At 43.9% G+C, this 27594-nt stretch overlaps 1 protein-coding gene across 1 annotated transcript; it reads left to right on the forward strand.

The window, feature by feature from the left end:
* The first annotated feature begins 734 nt into the window (after positions 1-734).
* Positions 735-27509, forward strand: LOC119948023. Its single transcript, XM_038769819.1, has 8 exons — positions 735-773; positions 6190-6274; positions 8129-8213; positions 15722-15973; positions 17874-17993; positions 22500-22547; positions 25258-25340; positions 25954-27509. The coding sequence occupies exons 3-8, from the start codon at positions 8189-8191 to the stop codon at positions 26146-26148; spliced, it is 723 nt and encodes a 240-aa protein (XP_038625747.1). The 5' UTR covers positions 735-773; positions 6190-6274; positions 8129-8188; the 3' UTR covers positions 26149-27509.
* Positions 27510-27594: the final 85 nt, after the last annotated feature.

The following is a 27594-nucleotide window of genomic DNA, read 5'->3' on the forward strand; positions in this document are numbered from 1 at the left end:
CATGGGAATTACACTGACGTGTTCTCCCAGGTGCTTAGTACAGTGCTCTGCATACAATAAATACCTAACATTGATTTGATTTGATCTGGTGCCCCTATATTTGTCTGCACAAGGGATAGACCAGCTGAAATCTAAAGTGTTTGATATAAAACTAGAAAAATGACTATCTTACCAAGACCACCCTAAGCTGAAACTCCTGAGTAGGTACCCCAAAACAGAGCTGAATTTGTATTTAACTTTGGACTAGTCTCCAGCACTGTGGTTCAAAGCCAAAAAAATCCAACCTGTTCTACATATGCTGTGGCTTCACCTTTTTCAGCCACTTCTATAGGCCAACCTCTCCTCTTGTTCCAGTATTTTGTGTGGCGATCCCATTCCTTTTTTCTAAACCTTTTAATAAATCTTTTGCTCTTGCCTCTGATTTCTACTAAGGAAAACTTTATGTAAACAAAGGTTTAGTGAGAATGCCCAGCTTGAAGAATCTGTGATTAAAAACTCTCTAATATCTACTGTTATTTCAACTTTTCTTTTGTCCGATTCTGAGAAATGATTAATCTTTGTAAATTGGATACATCTAAAGAAAGGAAAAGCATTGTTCTGGCCACTTTTCTCACTGAAAGTGATGACGATACTGAAATCTGATCTGGCAAATTTTCCAAGTGTTATAAGGAAGTTTGGGTAGCTGCCAACATTTATGTCATAAATATGCAGTACTCAAGCTGCCAAACTTAGAACAGCTCGCCTTCAGTGAAGAGAATAAACAGAACTGGAAGGTAAGCATAACCAAAATTTTCTGCAGCTTTCTTATATGGGTTTTGACTAAGTTGATTTTAGGAACAGAAGTAGCCGACTTTCAGCTTCTGAAAAATGACTTGACAACTGCACTGTGGTGGAAGCTTTAATCTAGCCATTAATACTGTTCAATCAATCGTGTTTGAATGCTTACTGTGTGCAGTGCACTGTATTAAGCACTTGAGAGAGTATAGTACAGTGGTGTTGGTAGACACATGCTCATGCTTACTTGAGTGACTGGCAGGCATTAATTATTGTTACAATAGTGATTTTATAAGGGTACAGTGTTTTTTCTCTGGTTAGCTCAGATGTAGACTTAAAGCAAATTTTGTGAGGTTTTTTTTATTGCCACTTGGTAAATCACTTCCACATTCTGCAACGGAGGGCTCAAACAAACATTCCTTGTTCACATAGTGATTCTCCTAAAGTCTGATTCTCAACCAAACCAAGTGCCCTTGGTTTGTAGGGAAAGGAGCAAAAAGGAGATGACCTACAGTATTCATTCATTCAATCATATTTATTGAGCACTTACTGTGTTCAGAGCACTGGACTAAGTGCTTAGTATTTATTATTCATGTTTGCACATTTCATCCATTCGTAACTTTTTCCTACCTCTCCCTTTTGCTACCTTTCTTCTTTTCTCTGAAGGCAAGTAAGCAATTCCTCTGTAGCAGTTCCTGCTCAGCCTTCACACAGCCTCTTCTACAGCCCTAAACTAAAAAAAATCCCCCAAATCAAAAGCTGGGACCAAAAAGTAATCATGAAAATGTCATAAATCCCAGGTTTTCTTTTAAGTATCATATTGTACTACATGTAAACCCCTCAAAATACTGTTTTGGGAAACCTTACTCTCCCTTGACCTTACTAAAACTGTGAGCACCCTGTGGGACTGTGTCCACCTAGATTCTTGATATCTGTCTCGGTGCTTAGTACAATGCTTGACCCATAGTAAGTGTTTGACAAATACCACAATTATTGTTCTTAGTTCTTCCTTGCTTGGGTGACGCCCTGATGATGACTCCACTGACGCTCTAATTTCATTCATTTTTTTCTCTAGCCCAGTCTCTCCCTTGCTCTGGTCCAGCTCCTGTGGAGCTCTTGCCACTCACTCCAGCTAATAATAATAATAACAACAACAACTCTGGCATTTATTAAATGCCTACTATGTGCCGAGCTCTGTACTAAATGCTGAGGGAGGGATAAGATAACCAGGACAGGCACGGTCCCTGTCCAACATGGGGCTCACAGTCTAAATAGAAGGAAGAACAGGTATTGCATCCACATTTTACAGCTGAGGGAACTGAGGCACAGTGAAGTGATTTGCTCAAGGTCACGCAGAAGACAAATGGTAGAGCTGGGATTAGAATCCATCTCTCCTGACGCCCAAGCCTGCACTCTATCAACTGGGCTCTGGTCTGTGTGTCCCCAGAAGACTCTCAACAGCTTTCTCTGCTCAGCCCTGGCTCCACAGCTTTGTCTTTTCCCCTCCTGAGGCTCTCAAACAGCCCAAAATGTTTGTTTCTATAAGGGGGAACACAAAATTGTTCTGGGCTCATCTGAGAAAAAATATTTCTCTCCTGCCTTTCACTTGGACATCACTTATAGCTCTGATCTAATCCTTATTTGTACAGAGCCCTCCCATCCTGCCAACTCCTTCCTTATTACTTTGTAAGGCCATTTCAGTTACCTTAATAACATTTCCAGGTCCACGTGGGTTGGCACAGAAAAATCAATATTTCCACCATAGCAGGAGTGTGCCATGTGGCCCATATCTGGGATGGCCCAGGGGAATGATACTACGAGAGATTTGACAAAGGGAAACAAGCTTGAAGAATTCCTTGGTGGGGGCCGGGGAGGGGACGGAGGGAAGAAAATCAATCAATCTATACTATTTATTGAGCACTTGTAATCTGGGGACTTGTTTTAATAGTATTTAAGTGCTTACTATGTCTTAGGCACTGTACTAAATGCTGGGGTAGATCCAAGCTAATCAGGTTGAACACGGTCCATGTCCCACCTGGGGTTCACTGTCTTGATCCCCATGTTTCAGATGAGGAAACTGAGGCACAGAGAAGTTAAGTGATTTACCTAAAATCACAAGCAGACACTTGGCAGAGCCGGGATTAGAACCCAGTTCCTCTTACTCCCAGGCTCGTGATCGATCTGCTAGGGTATGCTGCTGCTTCTTGGGCTAACAAGGTGGCAAGCTATTTGGTACTCTACAGGTTAAGTTCCCAAGACCCCAGTAGGACCACCCCAAACACTCCTACCCCGAGCCAGTCTTAATCTTCAGATTAAGAAACCCTGCCCTAGAATACCACCTCCTGAACTCCCTTCTGTCACACATCCAGTGGGTTTCAGCTTGCAAACTAGTCGTTTTACTGTACTCTGAATCATATCCCTTTGTGGGGAGTTAATAATGACTAATGAAAATCCATGACTCATGATGTATTGGGTTTCTGAATAAAGCAGTGATTTTTTTTTACAACTCTCAGATGTCGGAAGCAGTAGTGCTAAATTTTGGTAGATAAGGAAGCATGTTGCACAGAGAACATTTAAAAACTCCCTCAATGTTCTTTGGGCTGGGTACTGCACCTTCTAGACTAGGTACAAAGAGAAGCATTCAGTGAAATAGCTAAAGCTATGGTACTGGCAAAAAGCAATCAGCATTCTGTTCTGGATCATCAATCAATCAGTGGTATTATTGAGTGCTTAGTGCATGCAGAACACTGTGCTAAGCACTTGGGAGAGTAAAATGCAAGCGAGTTGGTAGGCACCATCCCTGCCCTCGGGAAGCTTACAGCCTAGTGCATAACTCAGAGGCAGTACTTTGGGGGCCGTTCCTTTCATATAGACAACTCAGCTGTACCTACCTCTGTGTGCTTAGGCCCTTCCTCCACTCTTCAAAGGAGCTCTGTTCTGCCTAGTTCGTTGTGGCATATCATCATGTGATCACAACCTTGGTTAAATATTGACACTTTCAAGGTACACCACACTCTGAAACAGTAGTGATTGTGCAATTGCATGAGCACACACACACACACACACACCTTGTAATTTAATTTCCATCTCCTCCTCTAGACTACAAGATTGTTTTGGGTGGGAATTGTATCTACCAACTCTATTAGATTCTTCCAAGTGCTTAATACAGTGGTCTGCATACAGTAAGTGCTCAATAAAAGCCATTGATTGACGTAGCTTTCTGTCTTCCTGTGACCTCAGCTTTGGTCAAATATTGACAATTTCAAGATATGACCACAGTTTCTGAGACAATAATAGGTGAATGTGTGGGACTTCATACATATACACTCACCTGTAATTTAATTTCCATATTTCCCTCTAGACTGTAAGGTGCCTGTGGCAGGAATCTTCTTTGTTCTTTGTTGTCTTATTTGTCTTTGTTCTGGAGACTTGACACCTGTCTACATGTTTTGTTTTGTCGTCTGTCTCCCCCTTCTAGACTGTGAGCCCGTTGTTGGGTAGGGACCATCTCTACATGTTGCCAACTTGTACGTCCCAAGTGCTTAGTGCAGTGCTCTACACACAGTAAGCACTCAATAAATACGATTGAATGAATGAATGAATGACATCTACCAACTCTTTTTCATTGTACTCTACCAAGTACTTAGTATGGTGCTCTGACCACAGTAGATGCTCAGTAAATGTCACTGGTCAATTATTGGCACATATACATTCACAGTTTTTAAAATTTAAGAAGAGTTGTCAGTGGCAACTTATCAATTCTGGCTGAAAATTTTCACTTAGTAATAGTGCTACTCATCCGTAAGAAAATGGCTCCTTGTTTGAGGGGTATTGCTAATTGGATCTAGCTTAACAAAAGGCAGTGCTTCAAAACAATTGTTTATCAATCAGTGGTGTTTACTGAGCACTGTACTAAGCACTTGGGAGAGTACAATACAACAGAGACGGCAAACATATTCTCTGCCCACAATGAGTTTACAGTCTAGAGGGGGTGACAGACATCAATATAAATGACAACTATTTCAATCATTGTTTCAGCTGATCCTACTCTCCCAGTGTTCTGCACATAGTGCTCAATAAATACCGTTGATTGAGGTACGAAATTAGGAGATACATGGAAATAAGAGGTCAAAATTGGGTGGATTCAGTCCAATTCGACTATTAAAAAGGTGGGCGCTTATTACCCAAGCTTCCCTCAGGGAACATGGCTGCTCTCGTTGCGGTGTCCTTTCCAACCTAAGTACCTGCTCATTAAAAATGATTTTAACCTTACTCAAAGCTGAAGTCCACTAAAGAGCCATTTCAAGCTGGCTAGTCGTATATAGACTGTGAGCCCACTGTTGGGTAGGGACCGTCTCTATATGTTGCCAACTTGTACTTCCCAAGCGCTTAGTACAGTGCTCTGCACACAGTAAGCACTCAATAAATACGATTGAATGAAGGAATGAATGAATATGGACTATTGCCTCTTCCTAGCAACAAGGGTTTTATATGCTAAAACCCTTTGGGGGGTTCTGTCCCAACCAAGAGTTAAGAGACCTAAGGTTGGGACCATTAAGAGTTCCACTGTAGGGAAAGGTGGAAGGCAGAATCCCTCAGTCACTGTAATCATGTGAGCAGGAGCAGCTAACACCACCATGCCCAATGCAGCTAAACTGATCTTCGCAAGGCAGTGAATGAGTTATTGGAGTGGCTCTCTTTCTTCCTTTTCAACCTCTCTTCTTTCCTTTTTTTCTATGGTATTTGTTAACCAGTTACTATGTGTCAAGCACTGTTCTAAGCGCTGGGATAGATATAAATCAATCAGGTTGGACACAGTCCCTGCCTGTGAAGAAAGTTGATCAGTATCAACCACAGTTATTTATTCAAATTTAGACATTCGATAAACTAGGTAAGGCCACCAAATCCTGTAGTTTCAACTTTCACAATGTCACTTACCCACCTGTTCATCTGCTGCTGCTACCCTCTTCACACAGTCAATTGTACTTTTTGAGAGTTTACTATCCTCTCTGTACAGAAAATTGGCTGTTTATCCCTACTCTTCATTTCCTGTCTTTTGACCAGTTTTCTATCCGTGACAGAATAGACTCAAATTCTCTAAAGCATGTAGTGTGAAAGCTCATCAAAGATCTTTGAAATTTTTAAGTAACTAGGGGTAATTTGTAGAAAGTCAGAGGGAGGGGAATAAATGAATCACTGAGTGTGTGATGACCTTTACTGAAAGAGGTGACAGTATAATTATTAAGCATGTAGTATGTAAGCATTGTTTTATGATTTACTTGAGATAATCTAAGACCTTTTCAGGTAGATAACATCTGACATTTTGCATGGTCTGTCATCTTATTTTCATATCACTCGATCAGCAATCTATACGTATTTAATTCAACTATATATATATATGTACACTGATTTCAGGTATAATTGTTACCTGAGCTCCACTACTTCACAGTAGAGATTCCAGAGAAGGGACTCGTCAGTGGTCGGTACTGCAGAACACAAAGTGAGTACACTAATCAGGAAAATGCTCGGTGCAAAGATATGTAGTATAGATTGGAGGCTGGGAGTCTAGTGGCTTTAGGTAATACGATAGTCTAGCTGTGGCTTTTATTAGGGTGGTAGCAGTTTGGGTGGACAGGAAGGAGCAGACCTAGGATGTGGGTTCTAATCCCATCTCCACCACTTGTCTGCTGTGTGACCCTGGGCAAGTCACTTAACTTCTCTGTGCCTCAGTTACCTCATCTGTAAAATGGGGATTAAGACTGTGAGCCCCACGTGGGACAACCTGATTACCCTGTATCTACCCCAGCGCTTAGAACAGTGCTTGGCACATTGTAAGTGCTTAACAAATATCTTCACTATTATTATTATTATTATTATTGTTAGATGAGGCAAAAAATGGTAGGATTTGACAGGAGATTGAGGGATTTGAGGGACAGCAAAGAGTTGAGGCCACCAAGGTGTGGCCTTCCAGGAAGGGGAGGATCAATTAGTCATTCAACAGCATTTATTGAGTGCTTATTATGTGCAGAGCACTGTACTAAGCCCTTGGGAGAATACAATGCAACAGAATTAGTGGACATGTTCCCTGCTCATAAGGAGCTTACAGCCTAGAGGGGGAGACAGACATTAATATAAATGAATAATTCATAATATGTAATTAATATAATTAATATATATTATATACATATATTATAATATGTAATTAATATAAATGAATAATTCATAATATGTAATTAAATATATGTACATAACTGTTGTGGGGTGAATATCAAATGTCCAAAAGTCTCAGATCCAAGTTCATAAATGAGGCCGAAGGGAGAGTGAGGTGGGGAAAAATGGGCTTAATCAGAGAAGGCCACTTGGAGGAGATGTGCCCTTAACAATGCTTTTGAAAGTGGAGAGAGGGGTATATGGAGGAGGAGAGAGTTCCAGGCCAGGGGGAGGGTGTGGGAAGGTGGACGGTGCCGAGACAGATGAGATTGGAGAGGATGGCGGCATCGTCAACTGAATGGGGAAATTTAAGGGGAGGAGTAGGTTTCAGGAGAAAGATGAATTCTTTTCTAGATATGTTGAGTTGGAGGTGCCAGCAGGACATCCAGGTGAAGATAGCCTGGAGGCATGAGGAGATGCAGATGAGAGGTCAGACCTAGAGAGCGAGATCTGGGAGCGGTCAGCACTGAGTGTGGTAGCTCAAACCACCTATTATGGTACTTGTTAAGCGTTACAATGTGCCAAGCATTGTTCTAAGCACTGGGGTGCTTACAACCCACCTGAGTGGATGAGCTCCCGGAAATAGAAAGCGTAAAGCAAGAACGGTAAAGGACCTAGAACAGAGACTCACGGGATGACTATGGTAAGAGGGGGCAAGGTGATAGAAAGCTTTAAAGCTGTTGGTGAGGAATTTTTGTTTGAAATGGAAGTGGATGGGCAACCACTGGAGATTCTTGAGGAATGTGGAAACATGGCCTGAGCAGTTTTGTAGAACAATGATCTGGGCAGCAGAGTAAAGTATGGACTGAAGCGGGGAGAGACAGGAGGCAGGGAGCTTAGCCAGAAGGCCATTGCAGTAACTAATGAGAAAGAGGATAAATGCTTGGATTAACATGGTAGCAGTTTGGATGGAGGGAAAGGGTGGATGTTAGTGACATTGTGAAGGTTGAAACTACAGGATTTGGTGGCCTTACCTAGTTTATCGAATGTCTAAATTTGAATAAATAACTGCGGTTGATAGTGTTCAACTTTCTTCAAGCTTAGCTGGTGGGAGACGCATATTGATTGCTCCTCAATGGAGGAGTATCACAAAGAGATTTTAAATCATTATTCTGTGGTTGGTGTTTTTTTGTTTTTTTGAAAGGGCCCAGAATACCCCAAGTTGCCAACATCCACTCCGGCAAGTTCAGAGACAAGCAGAAGAATGGTTAAATCTTCCCAGTTAACAGGTAAGATGATCTATCTTTATGCTAACTTCTCTGGATAAGGTTTGTGGTTTAAACTTTCATCATCATCATCATCATCAATCGTATTTATTGAGCGCTTACTATGTGCAGAGCACTGTACTAAGCGCTTGGGAAGTACAAATTGGCAACATATAGAGACAGTCCCTACCCAACAGTGGGCTCACAATCTAAAAGGAGGAGACAGAGAACAAAACCAAACATACTAACAGAATAAATAGAATAGATATGTACAAGTAAAATAAATAAATAAATAAATAAATAGAGTAATATCTGAATATAATATAATAATAATGATGGTGTTTGTTAAGTGCATACTATGTGCAAAGTGCTGTTCCAAGCGCTGGGGGGGATACAAGGTGATCAGGTTGTCCCACGTGGGGCTCACAGTCTTAATACCCATTTTACAGAAGAGGTAACTGAGGCACAGGGAAGTGAAGTGACTTGCCCAAAGTTCATCATCCCCATGTCCCTACATGCTGCTGTATTCAAAAGAAATACTGCGTGTGAGAATTAGGATTAACAAGAAATGCTTGTAGATGAGTAGGTGGGGAGGATGGGAAGAACTAGGATGGGTTCAAAACGGTTCTTCCTTTATCTTGTACTCTCGCAAGCACTTAGTCCAGTGCTCTGCGCATGGTAAGTGCTCAGTAAGTGATTGATTGGACCTCCTGGTATGGTTCTGCTTCAGGACCTTTAAGACATTGTCTCCCTGGCTAGCCCTATAGAAATGATGATGATGATGGCATTTATTAAAGTGCTTACTATGTGCAAAACACTGTTCTAAGCACTGGGGAGGTTACAAGGTGATCAGGTTGTCCCATGGGGGGCCCACAGTCTTAATCCCCATTTTACAGATGAGTTAACTGAGGCCCAGAGAAGTTAAGTGACTTGCCCAAAGTCACACAGCTGACAATTGGCAGAGCCGGGATTTGAACCCATGAGTTCTGATTCCAAAGCCTGGGCTCTTTCCACTGAGCCACGCTGCCAGAGGGCAATAGCTCCATGATCAATCAATGGCATTTAATGAGTGCTTACTGTGTGCAGAGCACTGGACAAAGAGCTTGGGAAGGTACAGTGTGATAGAGTTGGTAGATGCGATCCCTGCCAACAAGCAGCTCAGGGTTACAGATGGCGATAGCTCCATGAGAGAGAAAGGGCCCGTTACCTCCATGACGTTAGCACAGAGGGGGCAAGCTTCTCCCCGGCCCCTTTTGGGGCAGGGTAGACAATCATTTAGCCTGTCCTCCCCTCAGATCCAGAAAGGAGCCAAGATGTCAGTCCCGTTTCTCGCCCCGTTGCTGGCAGAGTGTGGCTCCTCGCTCAGCCTGGGCACCTGAACTGTTCCTCTTGGCCCCACTGGATCTCGGGGCCAGGTCAGAGGCTCTTCCTATCTCCGGCCCTGAATTCCAGTCAGGATAAGCCTCTATCTATTGTGTCCCCAGCCTGCTTGAGGGAGGCTTTTGGGGTGAGGCAGGCCAGTGTCAGAGCTCTGGAGCCACTGAGGAGGCTGGGGAAATCCTGAGGGGCTGATCCACCCAGTTGCCCCTTTCAAGCCTGGAACTTTCATCCTATTCCTGCTGCTATGCCCACTGGCTCAGAGGGCCCATCCTGGGCAGGCACCAGAACCACTGCTACTTGGTAACAGTGGCTGTGGTGATGGCAGGGAGTCAAGGTGTCTAATAATAAATACTTCTAGACTGTGAGCCCGCTGTTGGGTAGGGACTGTCTCTATGTGTTGCCGACTTGTACTTCCCAAGTGCTTAGTACAGTGCTCTGCACACAGTAAGCGCTCAATAAATACGATTGAATGAATGAATAAATACTACGAACAGTAATTGGTGTGAGAAGCAGCATGGTGTGGTGAGCCTGGGAGTCAGAAGGTCATGGGTTCTAATCCCGGCTCCACCACTTGTCTGCTAGGTGGCCTTGGGTAAGTCATTTCACTTTTCTGTGCCTCAGTTACCTCATCTGTAAAAAGGAGATTGAGACAGTGAGCCCTATGTGGGACAGGGACTGTGTCCAACCTGATCGGCTTCTATACACCCCAGCGCTTAGTATGGTGCCTATCATATAGTAAGTGCTTACCAAATACCACAATTATTATTCAGTACCACAATACAACTCTGTTGTATTGCTCTCTCCTAAGCACTTAGTACAGTGCTCTGCACACAGTAAGCAGCACTCAATAAATACTACTGATTGATGGAATGGTAACAGATGGTCAACATCCTTTTTCCTTCTGCCATTCCTCTTTTCTTCCTCCTACCATTCCTCTTTTCTTCCTCCTATCATTCCTCTTTTCTTCCTCTCACTCCTTTCTTTCTCCCTCAATCTGCTAATAATAATGATAATAATAGTGGTATTTGTTAAGCACTTAATGTCAACCAAACCCTCTACTAGATACAAAGATAATTCATTCAATCAATCAATCAATCTATTGAGCGCTTACTGTGTGCAGAGCACTGTACTAAGTGCTTGGGAAGTACAAGTCGGCAACATACAAAGACAATCAGATCAGACAGTCCCTTTCCCTCATGGGACTGAGAGTCTAAATAGGAGGGAGAACAAGTACTGAATCCTCATTTTACAGATGAGAAAATTGAGGCACAGACTTGCCCAAGACCACAAAGCAGGCAAGTGGCAGAGCTGGGATTAGAACCCAGTTTTCCCGACTCCCAGGCCACATTACTTCTTAAAAATACCAAATAACAAACACCATTAGTATTATTAGTCCACGTTTTCCTTTTCACAATAACAAATCAGAAAAAAAAAATTAGTGTTTTTAATTTATCTTCCAACTCATAAAATCTTTACCTTCCTTCATCTCTGAAAGCATTCTAGTATTGCATCTCCCCCCTTCCTTTTTCCTCGTGGAACATATCCTTTATTCCTATGCCCTCATTTGTCCTTTCACCTCTGTTATTTGCACATTTCCCTTGCCCTCCTGTCTGTCCAGTACCTGAACATTTCTTGAGTCTGTTTCCTAGATTTAGAGACTTCCTTTGTGTTTTGTTTTTCTTTCTTTTTTTTTCAGCATCTTCCATTGGTTCTATCTTGAATTGTCTCCTGCCCCCATCATCCGTGCCTCTTTTTCTAAACACAATTTTCTGATTCTCCTTCTTCCTGACAGTTACTGGTAAACATTAGATGACATATTTTTTTCCGGGCCAGAGTATTGATACTTTCTAAGTCAACTTTGCCTATCTGGCTTACCTCCCCTCATGTATAAGTGAACAGCTTTTTCTGTTGTTTTTTTTAAAATGGTATTTAAATGCTTACTATGTGCCAGACTATACTTGGAAACAGTAATGTTACATCCCTGCCATTTTACAGTGGCCAAGTCTGAGGACCATTGTGGCCCAGGGAGGAGCAGAATGGCCTAGTGGAAAGAGCATGGACCTGGATTCTAGTCCTGGCTCTGTCACTTGCCTGTTGGGTGACCATTACTTGTTGTCAGTAAAACTTTGTCAATTTGATATGGGTTCATTCAAAATAATACCTACATTGTTATGCTTCATGTGGCTAGGTGGGGTTTTCCTGTTAAAAATAATGATTTAATCCAGAGTAGGGAATAACAGGAAGCAACACTTTTTTTTTTCCCCAAAAACATAAAGATCAGGATCTCTTGGTTTGCAGCCTGAGCCTGGCAGTTTTAGTGAAGGGGGTGGTGTCAAGATTCTTCAATAATCTTTGTCCCTGCCCCAGTATCACTAAGCAGCGTGGAGAGCACGGGCTTGGAAATTGGAGGACGTGGGTTCTAATCCCAGCTTCACCACTTGTCAACTGTGTGCCTCCTACTTCATAAACAAAATTAAATCCATCAGGTCCGACCTCCCCAAAGTCTCTTCCCCCCTTTCTCCATCCCCCCGGCTCTCAACACTCTCTGCTACTCTCCCATCCTTCCCAGCGATATCCTCAGAGGAACTCTCCTCCCTCCTCTCAAGTGCTACTCCGGCCACCTGTGTTTCTGACCCCATTCCCTCTCATCTCATGAAATCTCTCGCTCCATCCCTTCTCCCCTCCTTAACTTCCATCTTCAACCGCTCACTCTCCACTGGTTCCTTCCCCTCTGCCTTCAAACATGCCCATGTCTCTCCCATCCTAAAAAAACCCTCTCTTGACCCCACCTCACCTTCTAGTTATCGCCCCATATCCCTCCTACCATTCCTTTCCAAACTCCTTGAACGAGTTGTCTACACGCGCTGCCTAGAATTCCTCAACAACTCTCTCCTCGACCCCCTCCAGTCTGGCTTCTGTCCCCTTCATTCCACGGAAACTGCCCTCTCAAAGGTCACCAATGACCTCCTGCTTGCCAAATCCAATGGCTCATATTCTGTCCTAATCCTCCTCGACCTCTCAGCTGCCTTTGACACTGTGGACCACCCCCTTCTCCTCAACACGCTATCTGACCTTGGCTTCACAGACTCCGTCCTCTCCTGGTTCTCCTCTTATCTCTCCGGTCGTTCTTTCTCAGTCTCTTTTGCAGGCTCCTCCTCCCCCTCCCATCCTCTTACTGTGGGGGTTCCCCAAGGTTCAGTGCTTGGTCCCCTTCTGTTCTCAATCTACACTCACTCCCTTGGTGACCTCATTCGCTCCCACGGCTTCAACTATCATCTCTATGCTGATGACACCCAGATCTACATCTCTGCCCCTGCTCTCTCCCCCTCCCTCCAGGCTCGCATCTCCTCCTGCCTTCAGGACATCTCCATCTGGATGTCCGCCCGCCACCTAAAGCTCAACATGTCCAAGACTGAACTCCTTGTCTTCCCTCCCAAACCTTGTCCTCTCCCTGACTTTCCCATCTCTGTTGACGGCACTACCATCCTTCCCGTCTCACAAGCCCGCAACCTTGGTGTCATCCTCGACTCCGCTCTCTCATTCACCCCTCACATCCAAGCCATCACCAAAACCTGCCAGTCTCAGCTCCGCAACATTGCCAAGATCCGCCCTTTCCTCTCCATCCAAACTGCTACCCTGCTCATTCAAGCTCTCATCCTATCCCGTCTGGACTACTGCACCAGCCTTCTCTCTGATCTCCCATCCTCGTGTCTCTCTCCACTTCAATCCATACTTCATGCTGCTGCCCGGATTATCTTTGTCCAGAAACGCTCTGGGCATATTACTTCCCTCCTCAAAAATCTCCAGTGGCTACCAATCAATCTGCGCATCAGGCAGAAACTCCTCACCCTGGGCTTCAAGGCTGTCCATCACCTCGCCCCCTCCTACCTCACCTCCCTTCTCTCCTTCTACTGCTCAGCCCGCAACCTCCGCTCCTCCACCGCTAATCTCCTCACTGTACCTCGTTCTCGCCTGTCCCGCCGTCGACCCCCGGCCTACGTCATCCCCCGGGCCTGGAATGCCCTCCCTCTGCCCCTCCGCCAAGCTAGCTCTCTTCCTCCCTTCAAGGCCCTGCTGAGAGCTCACCTCCTCCAGGAGGCCTTCCCAGACTGAGCCCCTTCCTTCCTCTCCCCCTCGTCCCCCTCTCCATCCCCCCATCTTACCTCCTTCCCTTCCCCACAGCACCTGTATATATGTATATATGGTTGTACATGTTTATTACTCTATTTATTTATTTATTTATTCATTTTACTTGTACATTTCTATCCTATTTATTTTATTTTGTTGGTATGTTTGGTTCTGTTCTCTGTCTCCCCCTTTTAGACTGTGAGCCCACTGTTGGGTAGGGACTGTCTCTATGTGTTGCCAATTTGTACTTCCCAAGCGCTTAGTACAGTGCTCTGCACATAGTAAGCGCTCAATAAATACGATTGATTGATTGATTGATTGATTGACGTTGGGGCAAGCCATTTAACTTCTCTGTGCCTCAGTTACCTCATCTGTAAAATGGGGATTAAGACTATGAGCCTCACGTGGGACAACCTGATTACCTTGTATCTACCCCAGCGCTTAGAACAGTGCTTGGTGCATAGTAAGTGCTTAACAAATACCATTATTATTATTAATATCCCATTTGGGGGAAGAAGGAAAAAAGGCAAATGAAAGTGCATGGGAAGTACTACTCTGCAGCAAGGAGCAACCTAAACGTGGCGCATTCTGAAAATGTGAAATACATCTAGTTCTCAGTGTGGCTTAGTGGATAGAGCACTGGCCTGGAAGTCAGAAAGACCTGGGTTCTAATCCCAGCTCTGTCACGTCTGCAAGTCACTTCACTTCTCTGTGCCTCAGTTACCTCATCCGTAAAGCAGGGATCAGAGTGTGAACTCCATGTAGGACATGGACTATGTCCAACCTGATTAACTTGTATCTATCCCAGAACTTGTATCTACCCCAGTGCTTAGAACAGTGCTTGGCACATAGTAAGTGCTTAAGAAGTATCATTATTATTATTATTATTATTATGGGGTTCTTGTAAAACCCCATGTTAAGGAAAACTCACACTATAGTACTCAGATGTACATCATGCACTTGCACCAAGCCATTTCTACTGACCCTACATGGTGCTTTATCTGGACAGATGCATTTTGTCAGAGGAACATTCCCTAATTCTGCCATCAAGGTCTTGCCAAAGTGTGTAATGAAGACATTTGTGATAACACGACTGAGCGTGTGTGTGTGTATGTATATATATATATCTCTGTGGTGATTGCTCTAAACTTAGAGAAGCAGAGTGACCTAGTGGATATAGCAAGGGTCTGGGAATCAGAAGGACCTGGGTTCTAATCCCAGCTCTGCCATTTGTCTGCTGTATGACCTTGGGCAAGTCACTTAACTTCTCTGTGCCTCCATTACCTCATCTGTTAAATGGGGATTAAGACTTTGTTTCCAACCTGATTAGGTTGCCTGGCACATAGGAAATGCTTAACAAATACCATGAAACAACAACAACAACAAAAAAAACTTGCGGGACATTCACCCACCAAACTGACAATTCTAGACTGCCAGACTTAGATTTTCTTCAGTGACAAACATTTTGAAAGGGTTTGTATTTGCCAACAAGCTGTAGTGGGAGAGTTACTCTGGGACTGTGTTCCCTAGCATCCCATGACATGACTGGACAATCCCACTGTGTCATGGATGGCCTGACTGGTTGAGCTGCATTTGGTTATGTTGTCAGGCTTGGCAGTTTAGTTATCACACTGATGCCAACCACAATATGTTCTCTCTGCCTTTGTGTCATATTTATGTAATTGGAATATTTTTGCTACTGCAGTTCTTTGTGTTTAAAATTGGGTTTTAGTTTTAACATGTTTTTCATTGTAATTTCCATCTTGTGAAAGTTTTGGACTAGCCTTTGCCCCTGGTTGGCTATTGATGTTAAAAATCTTAATACTTTCCCAAGTTAATAATAATAATAATGGCATTTGTTAAGCGCTTACTATGTGCAAAGCACTGTTCTAAGCGCTGGGCACTGTTCTAAGCACTGGAAGACTTGGAATATCTGAATGCTACTAACAATGGGGTCTGCATTGCCAAACACAGGACTAGAATGTTCCCCACTGTGACCAAAAAAAATATTCTTCTGTGCTCAGGACTCCAGCAGAACCCCAGGAAGCACCATCCAAATCTCTCATGCTTTTCCACCATGGAACTTCGCTCAGGATTCATTGTGAGAAAGACCAGCCCTAAATTGCAAATGACCATTGCAAGATCACAGACAATCAAGCATTCATCGATAGCCATCCATAGACCGATCGCAATCAGTCCCAAGTCACAAATGCCCAAAGAAATGGATCGATCTACCAAGTTTTTTTCTGGACAACTCTTCCCTAAAGACTTTTCAGGTAACAGTCTCCAATTGAACTCTATGATCTGTGGATGCTGTTGACGTGTGTGTGTGTGTGTGTGTGTGTGTGTGTGTGCGCGCGCAATCTTGGATCGTTTGATTTTAATTTAAATATTATACTGCTTCACTGCAGTTTGGAGAATAGGCTGAGCTTAGCATACAATCTGATTGTCAGCAGTGGCAGGTGGTGCTACTGGTACTGAATTCCCATTTTAGAAATGAGGGAACTGAGGTGCAGAGCAGTTAAGTGACTTGCCCAAGGTCATACAGCAAGCAAGTGATTAGCACCGAGGCCCAAGCTTTCTCCACTAGGCCATGCTGCTTCTCTGTTTGTTATGGTGTTCCACACTATCAGAGGAAACAGCTTTGCACATGTGCACCATGTTGAAATGGGTGACCTTGGGCAAATAGCTTTACTTCTCTGTGCTTCAGCTTCCCCATCTGTGAAATGGGGATTAAGCACCTGTTCTCCCTCTCAGACTATGGGCCCATATGTGACAGTGATTACATCCGGCCTGATTCTCTTGTATCTTCCCCAGTGTTTTAGTACAGTGCCTGGCACATAGTAAGCACTCAACGAACACCACAATTATCATCCTTACTATTACTGATGCAAAAAACCAACCATCACGTTACAAGAGAACTGAGTGCATTTGAAAAATGTCTCAAATCGATACATCTGGGTGCAAAAACACTAAAACATATATTTTTAGCAAATTAATCTTTTATTGAATGCTTACTATGTGCAGAGCCCTGTACTAAGCACTTGGTAGAGTATAATACAACAGAATTGGCAGATGCATTCCCTGCCCATAATGAGCAAATAGTAATAACGACTTCTTATCTCAAGTCAGCCAGAAGGTTATTAGAAAATAGGCCTTCAATCATAATAAGAATAATAATTGTGGTATTTGTTAAGTACCTACTATGTGCCAAGCACTGTAGTAAACACTGGGGTAGATGCAAGATAATCAGGTCCCACATGGGGCTCACAGTCTAAACAGGAGGGAGAACAGGTATTGAATCTCCATTACGCAGGTGAAGGAACTGAGACACCGAAAAATTAAGTGACTTGCCTAAGGTCACACAGCAGGCATATGGCAGAGTGGGGATTAAAACCCAGGTCCTCTGAATCCCAGGCCTGGGTTCTTTCCACTAGGCCATGCTGTACCTCTCTTTCATGGAAACACTGACTTTCCTCAGCAACAATGATCCCAGTATCTCAGTTTGTACTTTTCAGGCAAGAAGGAAACTTGACCTAATCTAGTAGACTATGGGTGTCCCACTGAATTAAACCAGTTGAAGCACGGTGGCATAAAAGAAGCAGCGTGGCTCAGTGGAAAAGAGCACGGGCTTTGGAGTCAGAGGTCATGGGTTCAAATCCCGGCTCTGCCACTTGTCAGCTGTGTGACTTTGGGCAAGTCACAACTTCTCTGTGCCTCAGTTCCCTCATCTGTAAAATAAGAATGAAGACTGTGAACCCCCCTGTGGGACAATCTGATCACCTTGTAACCTCCCCAGTGCTTAGAACAGTGCTTTGCACATAGTAAGTGCTTAATAAATGCCATCATCATTATTATTATTATAAGGTATCATCTCTAGTGGCAACCAGACTGGTTGGGAACAAATTAATCTCTTCTACAAGATTCTTTAAAAAGTCTCACAATGGAGAAGATGAAATCATGGTGCAGATTCAGTAGAATTGTTCATCTTTCAGTGACTATCCTCGAGGCCACCGAACTGTTTTCATTTTATTCCCACCACTGTGGCCCAAGGTTTCAAATGTTCCTATGCTGGGATTTGTGGTTTGGAGATAAATTGGTATAAAACCTTTAAAAATTTTTGAAAAAATCAAATTCTGCCTTAGGGGGCTAACTGTTTTTATCTTTAAATGACAGCAACATACGTGGAGACCAAACGCTTTTACATGACTACAGCCAACGGAAAACATGTCAGTTTTGTTAGACAAAATGAAGACTTAAAGATGCATGTCAAGCATGAACCATTTTTCAAGAAAGGTAGACTTTTTTTTCTTCTGTTCAGAAGGGGTATTCATTTATGGTGGCTAGCTCTGGGGTTTATTTGTGTTAGGATTTGCCTTGACTCAGCCCCAGATAATCTCACCTATAATCAGGAGTTTAGCTTTAACTCTACTCCACAACTTTAATACAGTTGAGGAAGAACAATGCAAAGCCTGGGACCCCAGCAGTTGCTTTTTTAAAAAATGGTTTTCTGTGAGCCCATTGTTGGGTAGAGATTGTCTCTGTTGTCGAATTGTACTTTCCAAGCCCTCAGCACAGTGCTCTGCACACAGTAAGGGCTCAATAAATACGACTGACTGAATGAAAGTGCTATGTGCCAAGCACTGAACTAAGTAGTAATGTAGATAGACAATAATTGGGTTAGGCATAGTTCCTGTCCCACATAAGGATCTCAGTCTTATTCCCTATTTTATAGATGACACAACTGAGTTACAGAGAAATGAAGTGACTTGCCCAAGCTCACGCAGCAGACAAGTGGTTGGGCCAGGATTAGAGCCTAGGTCCTCCAACTCCTAGACAACTAGGACTGGCCTAGAGAAGCGGCGTGGCTCAACAGAAAGAGCAGGGGCTTGGGAGTCAGAGGTCATGGGTTCTAATCCCCGCTCCAGCACTTGTCAGCTGTGAGACTTTGGGCAAGTCAGTTAACTTCTCTGTGTCTCAGTTCCCTCATCTGTAAAATGGGGGTGAAGACTATGAGCCCCACGTGAGACAACCTGATTATCTTGTATCTCCCCCAGTGCTTAGAACAGTGCTTGGCACATAGCAAGCGCTTAACAAATACCATCATCATCATCACTAGGCCGCACTGCTTCCACTAGCATTCGCTCCAGGAAGGGAAATAGTGGGATTTCTGCTTCTCAAACTCCCATTCCACTCCCTTCCCCCCACCAGGGCCCTTGCTCTATCCCCTAGGCCATGTTGCTTCTCTAAGTACTCAGTAAATATGACTAATTATTTTGATAAATCATAAGCTAACATGGTTTTGTAGTTAAATTGAAAAACCTAGGCGCCACCCTAAGCCCTCTCTCCACAGCAGTTATATACACATCTTTGTACACTGTGGCTTCTCCTACCTGTAACTGATTTACGTGCTTGTCTCCCTTGCTTTACTGTAAGCTCCTTGAGGGCAGAAATTGTGTGTACTATCTCTATTGTACTCTCCCAAGAGCTTAGTACAGTGCTCTGCCCAGAATAAGTATTGAGAAAATGCCACTGATTGGTTCTGTCCACCTGTGAGCTCGTTTGGGGCAGGACTGTGTCTGTTATACTGTATTCTTCCAAACGCTTAATACAGGGCTTTTCACACCAGTATGCCCTCAATAAATGAGTGAATGAATGAAAGCGAACACTCCACCTGGTTTTCTTCAGCACTTTCCATAATTAACCAGCGTCATGGAAATGAGGCCCCTGGCAATCTGGAGCTTGAAGAATTGCCACTGTGCCACTGCCATGGGTCAAAGTTTCCACTTGTTTTCATAACTTACTCTTTGGTACCTCCTTTCTGTTTAGGCTATGACCCATTTCCTTCAGGCTCTGTATCGGAGTTCATTTGTGTGGGTGAAAGAGAACAATAAACCACCCCCAGAAGTTGGCATAGAATGTGCAGATAGTAGATGGAAAGAATAAAGCCTTAGCAAGTCTCTCTCTGGAGCCAAATCATGCCTCCAGACTGGCTGAAAATGGGAGGCGAAAAACAGTGTGGAATGAAAGTTGACCCCCAGGTTGCATGCAAGCTCTGGAACAGGGGAGGTGGTGGTGGTTTAGTCACTTGTGTAGAGGAGGCGAAGGGAGGATGAGTTCAGTTTTTGAAATAGTGATTTAAAGATACTGGCAAGTGATACCTTTGGAAATGTTCTCATGGCAGAGGAGAGGAGGTGCGAGACTATAAAACACATGAGAGGACGGACTGTAAGCTCGTAGTGGGCAGGGAATGAATCTGTATTGCTGTGTTGTGCTCTCCCAGGTGCTCAGTACAGTGCTCTGCACAGAGTAAGCGCTCAATAAATACAGATGATGGGCAGGGCTGGTATGGAAGATTTGGGGATCGGCCTCACAGAGATTGTAGCAGAAACAACATAATCCTGTTTTCTTGAAAAATATGACCTTGTGTACATTACGTTTTAGGTTACCTATTTTCTAGTCTGGCCTTTAGTTTATATAACATCCCCAAATCCTTTCAACACAGATTACTGCCTTCCTTGATTTAAGCCTTGTGATGTCAAGGATAATATTATGAAATTCATGGTGGTCGATGATGGGTGGTGGATCTGGAAGTCAGCGGTGGGATTGAGTAATGTAGTAGTAGTAGCAGTAAGAGTATTGTGCACCCATTTTTTATAGTATTTACTAAGCACTTTGTAGGTGGCAGGCACTGTACTAAGCACTGGGATACATATAAACTAGTCAGATTGGACACAGTCCATGTCCCACAGGGGACTCTGTCTTAATCCCCATTTTACGGATAAAGTAATTGAGGCATAGAGAAATTAAGTAACTTGTCCCAGTGCTTAGAACAGTGCTTGGCACATAGTAAGCACTTAACAAATACCATAATTATGATTGATTATTATTATTGCTCCAAGTCACACAACAGACAAGTGGCAAAGTCAGGATTAGAACCTAGATCTTTCTGCTTCCCAGGCCTGTGTTCTATCCACTAGGCCATGCTGCTTCTCCCTTAGTTACAATGCACTGTACTTGATGCTTGAGAAGTACAAAACAAAGAATCAATCAGTGGTATTTATTGAGTGTTTACTATGTGAAGAGCACTGTACTAAATGCTTGGGAGAGTACAGTACAACAGAATTAGCAGACACGATCCCTGCCCATAACGAGTTTACAGTCTAGAGGGACAGATTGCCTGACCATGGGGAGTTTACACTCTTAAGGCAGGGGGGGTGGGGTGGGGGTGCGGTTAACATTCTAATGTGTGGAAATGGGTGGCCAGCTGGGCAGCAGGATCATCATTACAGTATTCCAAATCTTCAAGGATCAGTACAGGGATCGGGATTAGGAGTTAAGAGGTTTGGCGGGCAGGTGGTTAAAATCGTGTCAAGGAGATTCAGTAGAATTATTGATCATTCCATCAAACTGCCTTCACCTTTCCACCAAGCACTGTACCTTCAGAGAGTGACAGAGGCAGGTGATGTGTACTTCGAGCAATGTAGAAGTGTGAAACAGAGACAGCAGAGGGTGGGAGTAGGATGGTCACTTGCCCAGTCTTATAGTGCAGTAATGCATGCACTGGATGAGGTTTCTGTAGGCAGTGAAGGGCATGGTTTCCCTCATCCCCCTCTCGATCCCCCCCATCTTACCTCCTTCCCTTCCCCACAGCACCTGTATATATGTATATATGTTTGTACATATTTGTTACTCTATTTATTTATTTTACTTGTACATATCTATTCTATTTATTTTATTTTCTTACTATGTTTGGTTTTGTTCTCTGTCTCCCCCTTTTAGACTGTGAGCCCACTGTTGGGTAGGGACCGTCTCCATATGTTGCCAACTTGTACTTCCCAAGCGCTTAGTCCAGTGCTCTGCACACAGTAAGCGCTCAAGAAATACGATTGACGATGATGATGATGATGATGATGGTTTGCAGCAAAGGTGATGAGAAATGAGAACAGGGCTGTGGTGAGCAATTAGTGGAGTGGAAGGTGGTCATAGAAGGGGCAGTGCAGTTTATTAGCCAGCAGGTGGCAGAGTTGAGGAGCAGCTGGCCACATGGCTGGGAAGTCTGTTGGGGAGGTATTTGGGGGAGGGCTGGTCATGCTGGGAAGAATAATGATGGTATTTGTTAAGCGCTTACTATGTGCCAAGCACTGTGAGCAGCATGGCATAATGGATAGAGCACAGGCCTGGGCGTCAGAAGGTCATGGGTTCTAATTCTAGAGAAGAAGCGTGGCTCAGTGGAAAGAGGCCGGGCTTTGGAGTCGGAGGTCGTGGGTTCAAATCTCGACTCCGCCACTTAGCTGTGTGACTTTGGGCAAGTCACTTAACTTCTCCGGGCCTTAGTTACCTCATCTGTAAAATGGGGATTAAGACTGTGAGCCCCCCGTGGGACAACCTGATCACCTTGTAACCTCCCCAGCACTTAGAACAGTGCACATAGTAAGCACTTAATAAACGCCATAATTATTATTAATTCTGGCCCTGCCGCTTGTCTGCTGTGCAACCTGGGGCAAGTCACTTCACTTCTCTGGGCCCTTATCTGTAAAATGGGGATTGAGACTGTGAGCCCCACGTGGCACAGGGATCGTGTCCAACCTGATTTGCTTGTATCCACCCAGCGCTTAGTACAGTGTCTGGCACATAGTAAGTGCTTAACAAATACTGTAATTATTATAATTATTATTATTAGTGAGGGGAAAACACAAGCTTTTCCTGTTCATTTGGTAGACCATTTTCTAATGGTTTGGAACTTTCAAATCTTCAATTGCCATAAATACCTCTAATAGGCTGCTCTGTGTTCTTTTCCAGACGAGGTTCTCATAGAATTCTTCAAACCTCAAACTTCATTCTCATCAGGTAAGATGTGGAAAAAAGGGAGGGAGGGCAAGAGGGATCAGCACTGATTGTGAAGTTTACTGATGGGTGCAAGTGTTGTTGAAATGGCCAGGATTAGAACCCAGCTCCTCTAACTTCCAGGGCCCGTGCTCTTTCCACTAGGCCAAGCTGCTTATTGCTGCTGCTGCTATTTTTACCAGGAGCTGCATGCCCTAGTGGAAAGAGCACAGGCTTGGGAGTCAGAGGAGCTGGGTTCTAATTCCAGCTCTGCCATTTGTCTACTGAGAGACCTTGGGCAAGTCACTTAACTTCTCTGAGCTTCAGTTCCCTCATCTGTAAAATTGGGATTAACACTACCCCACCACTTAGAATAGTGCCTGGCACGTAGTAAGAGCCTAACAGATATGGTAACTATCATTAATTATTATTCTGGAACTTGGGGATTCCTCTAAGCAGATTCCCCTAGGGAGAAGACCCTCAGTGGTAGCATCAGTGGTAGTAGCAGCAGTCCCTTCCAGAGAAGGCACAGGGCAGAGGGTAGGCCTGAAGCAAAACAGTGCAGAGGAGGTTGGGTTCATTGCCCAACCATTGTTTCCCATTGTTCCCATTGCCCATTGTTTCCCACTGCCACAGTTGCCTGGGTTGCAACTGGAGCCATTGCAGCTGCAGAGCAGATTTCCCCGCTGTGTCCTTTTTTTTTTTTTTAATGGTATTTGTTGGGCGCTTCCTATGTGCCAGGCACTGTACTGAGCACTGGTGTATACACGCTATTCAGGTTGGACACAGTCCCTGCCTCACATGGGGCTCGCAATTTTAATCCCCTTTATACAGATGAGGTAACCGAGGCCAAGAGAAGTGAAGTGACTCTCCCAAGGTCACACAGCAGACAAGTGGTGGATCAGGATTAGACTTGCAGGCCTATTCAGCATGCTCTATTCACGCTGCTTCTCTATCTCTTGCCCCTAACTTGGCCCACATTTGGCAATTAGAGGTGGAATCGAGACTAGAATCCAGGTTTCCTGACTTCCAGAGCAGTCCTGCTCCCCTACTGATACACAGACATCCACAGAGTTATACACAGACACATACAGGGGCTCAGTAGTATAGAAAAAAAGTCACGACTCCTCTCTCTCTCTCTCTCTCTCTCTCTCTCTCTCTCTCTCTCTCTCTCTCTCTCTCTCTCTTCCCCCCCACCCACCCACCAAACTGATGCACATGGAAATACAGGCACGCATTGACCCTGACACAGGCATGAACATCCAAATAGGTACATGCAGACACACATATATACTCACTGCCATGGTCTGGGCAACGGTGGAGGGGCTCTCGGCCCATGGCTACGAGGGGCTCTTGAACTAGGGAGGCAGGGCTCCTTCTGCAATTGCCAGGTCAGCGTAGCTGTGCCAGAAACCTGTGGGAAGCAATCAATCCATCAATCCAATTCAATCGTATTTATTGAATGTTTACTGTGTGCAGAGCACTGTACTAAGCACTTGGGAGAGTACAATATAACAGACACATTCCCTGCCCACACGAGCTAACAGCCTTCAGCACCTACTCTGTGTAGAGCACTGTTCTAAGTATTGGGAGAGTGCAATATATGCAGGACACAATCCCTGCGGCCAAGTAGTCTACAGTCCAACAGGGGAGACGGACATATAATTTACAGATAGTAAATTACAGAAAAGAGGAAGAAGTACTAAATCAAGTGTGTAAATAGACATGTTCAAAAGTGCAGTGGAAGACTGTGTGAAAAGCTGAGATGATAGTTGGTAGGATAAAAAAAATCCAGGAAAGCTTCATGGAGGAGGGAAACCACCAAAGAAAACCTCCTAGAGACCTGAGGAAAACCACTGAAGCAGTGTGGCCTAGTGGAAATAGCATAAACCGAGAAGTCGGGGGACCTGGACCTAATCCCAGCTCTGCTGCTTTCCTGCTACATGACTTTGAACAAGTCACTTCACTTCCCTGTGCCTCATCCTCATCTGTAAAATGGGGATTCAATCAATACCCATTCTCCCTCTCCAATTAGGCTGCGACCCCATGTGTGACAGGGACTGTCTGGCCTCATTATCTTGTATCTACCCCATGCACAGTGGTTGGTATAGGGTATGTGCTTAACAAATACCACAGTGAATAAATAAATAGTATGGCCATTCTAGTTACTGAAGAAAAAGCCAAGTGGAGGAAGAGGTCATATAATCAATCAATCGTATTTATAATATTCTCTTTACTTCTCCACTTCCTTACTGAGCAGCCACCCCTTTATGCCAGGTCTGCCAGGGTTCTGGGGTGATGGATTGGAAGCCCAAAAACTCTTGGCAGGCTCAGCTAGTGTGGACTCTCTGACTACATTCACAAGGGACATGCCACTCGAGAAGGAGGTTGGAGGGTGGGTGGTGGGGGAGGCAGGTGACAGGAAAGGACAGGAGTTCCCTGGTAGCCCCCAATTCAACTCACTCCTAGACTCATCCCTCTGTTAAGGAAAGACAGATTTAGAGGGACAGAAAGAACACCGCCTTTTTCATTTAGAGGCATAAATAGCCTGCCTATGATGGACTCAACTGCATTCTGACTTGAAAGCTGTAACCTCTAATGGCTCCCAGATCTGCTTGGGAGGGGAGATCATATGCTCTCCATAACATTTTACAATAACTTTTTCTTAAATGTGAGTTGTGACTTCTACTCTCTTTTCTTTAGTACAATAAAAACCTCTCTATCTCTGTCTCAGGCAAGTCCATTGTAGCCTTGAGCTGTAAATTCACCAGTAAACTCTTCCTGTTACATGCCAATGGTTCTGATGTCTCTCTTAAGGTAAGAGAAACCTGTGCATGCCTGAATTATTATTTTTTTTAGTGTAGGTGGTCAATTTACTCAATTGCTTGTGTGTTCACCTGTCGCTTTATTGATTTGTCTCTGGTGTCACCTGAAGTTACCGTGCCAACTCTGCAAAGTAATGCATTATCATCCATCCATGTGTCTTTTTGTATATGTGCCTCAAGAGCCGAACTACAACATTCACTTGTTTCCAGATGGCTCTCTATTTAAGAACAATACGTATTTCAGTGAAAGATAACTCTATGCATCTCTACGTTTGTGTTGTGTGTGGATGCCTCTGTCTTTTCAGTCTTTTCTTGGCCTATCCCGCCTCTCCTACCCAACCCTGACCCCATCTCTTCACATTTCCCCTGTGTGAGGGGTTGCAGGAGCAATTCAGTTAACTGAGATATTATTTAATAACTATGGAGAGCAAAACCCTCCTTCTTTATATCTATTCTTGCTTACCTGGGGAGGAAAGGAAACGAGAAAATATCAAGGTGTTTTTATTTGAAATTGCTTTCTATAAAGTTCTGCTGTAAGCTGGGAGAAAGAGACACGCATTGCTGTGAATGAACTCATGATTGGTTTTCTCTTTTGTTTTCAATAGCTCCATAACCAGGAAAAGAACTGGGACAAGCAGTTTTTCATTTTGCACCCAGAAGGCTCAGAGTTTTTCTTATTTGAGTTTTTCACTAAGCGAGGAAGTTTTCTCTGTGCAAAGGCTCGCTTCCTTGAGCTTTGCCGAAAGTCTGATAATTCTAATGACTTCATGTTCAAGCTCACTAACTCTGAATCCCCTTAACTCCAAAGACATCAAGTTTGGCAGAGCAGGTGACCAAACTGAAACCAGATGAGAATGGGGGAGAAAGCTACACAACGTGAAAAGCAAGGAAAGCATGTTTAGATTGCTGGGGAGTTAGGTGCCCCAGTCTGACTCTTCTACTTACTTGATTTGTCTTTCTTGATCTTAGAATTAAAGAGGTCCTGATTCTCTGAGACTCAGAGAAATTTGGGATGAAAAGAAGCACCACACCCAAAATTTCTCTGATCCCTCAGAAGCAGGATCTCTAGGACAGGTAGGAGTAGAAGGCAAGTCTGGTCTCTGGTTTTCCTCCAGAGTTTTGCACTTCGCTGGAGACTGGACTGGTTTTCAAGAGGTTTCATTTAAAGGCCTCCTAAATTCTATGTGTTTCATTCTAAAGATGCTGCCTGACTGAAACACCAGGCTCAGATTTTTCCCTTGTTCAATAACACTAAATGACAGTGAGTGAAGGAAAAACATGGGGGCGGGGGTGGGTATTCAAGGGGTAAAACTCATACTGGGTGAGGGGGAGGTGGAAGAGAATGGAGCTTGAAGAGGGTCTAGAATTGCCAATTTGGCGAAAGGGGCAGAGAGCAGAATAAGGATTCCCCCAAAAGACAACCTGGATCTTGAGATCTCCTCCAGAATCATCCTACACCTTATGCTAACTCCTATTCATCACTGAGCACTGAGCACTTACTATGTGGCAGAGCACTGTAGTAAGCACTTGGGGGAGTACAGTACAACATAAAGAGATGAATTTATTTGAGCCATTCCTCTTTTTGGAAAGAGATGGAGTAAATACCCAGAAGGAGCTATTGTAACATACTTCAATCAATCAATCAATCGTATTTATTGAGTGCTTACTATGTGCAGAGCACTGTACTAAGCGCTTGGGAAGTACAAATTGGCAAACTTGCTTAATACATACTTGCTTAATACATGGCTGTGCACACAGTAAGCTCTCAAATACCACTGATTAGAAGGGAAATAGCAGGGGTGGGGTTCACAAAGAGGAGACTGTAAACTCCTTGTGGGCAGGGTTGCTGTTTTAAATCCTTCTAATCAGTGGTAATTATTGAGAAAAAATAGCAATAGGGTGTCGACTAAGATTGCTAGAAAGACAATCCCTGCTGTTTGAGGTGAGGGTGCTCCACAACCTCAACTGAATTTCTCAACCACATTTTTTTCCCCCACAACCAATTCCCCAGAGGTCACTTGTCATTGTCCAAGTGTCTCAGCAGATAGGAAGGATTTTTCCATTGTTTACCCAGGGATAAATTCCTCATCCTATAAAGTGGGGATTAAATACCATTTTCCCCTTCCCCTTCGATTGTGAGCTCCATGTGGCATAGTGACGGTGTCCAGCCTGATTAACTTGTTTTATCCCTGTGCTTAGTGCAGTGCTTGGTTCATAGTAACTGTTTAACAAATCCCACTATTATG

Source organism: Tachyglossus aculeatus, chromosome X4, assembly GCF_015852505.1.
Source record: "Tachyglossus aculeatus isolate mTacAcu1 chromosome X4, mTacAcu1.pri, whole genome shotgun sequence".
NCBI classification, from domain to species: domain Eukaryota; kingdom Metazoa; phylum Chordata; class Mammalia; order Monotremata; family Tachyglossidae; genus Tachyglossus; species Tachyglossus aculeatus.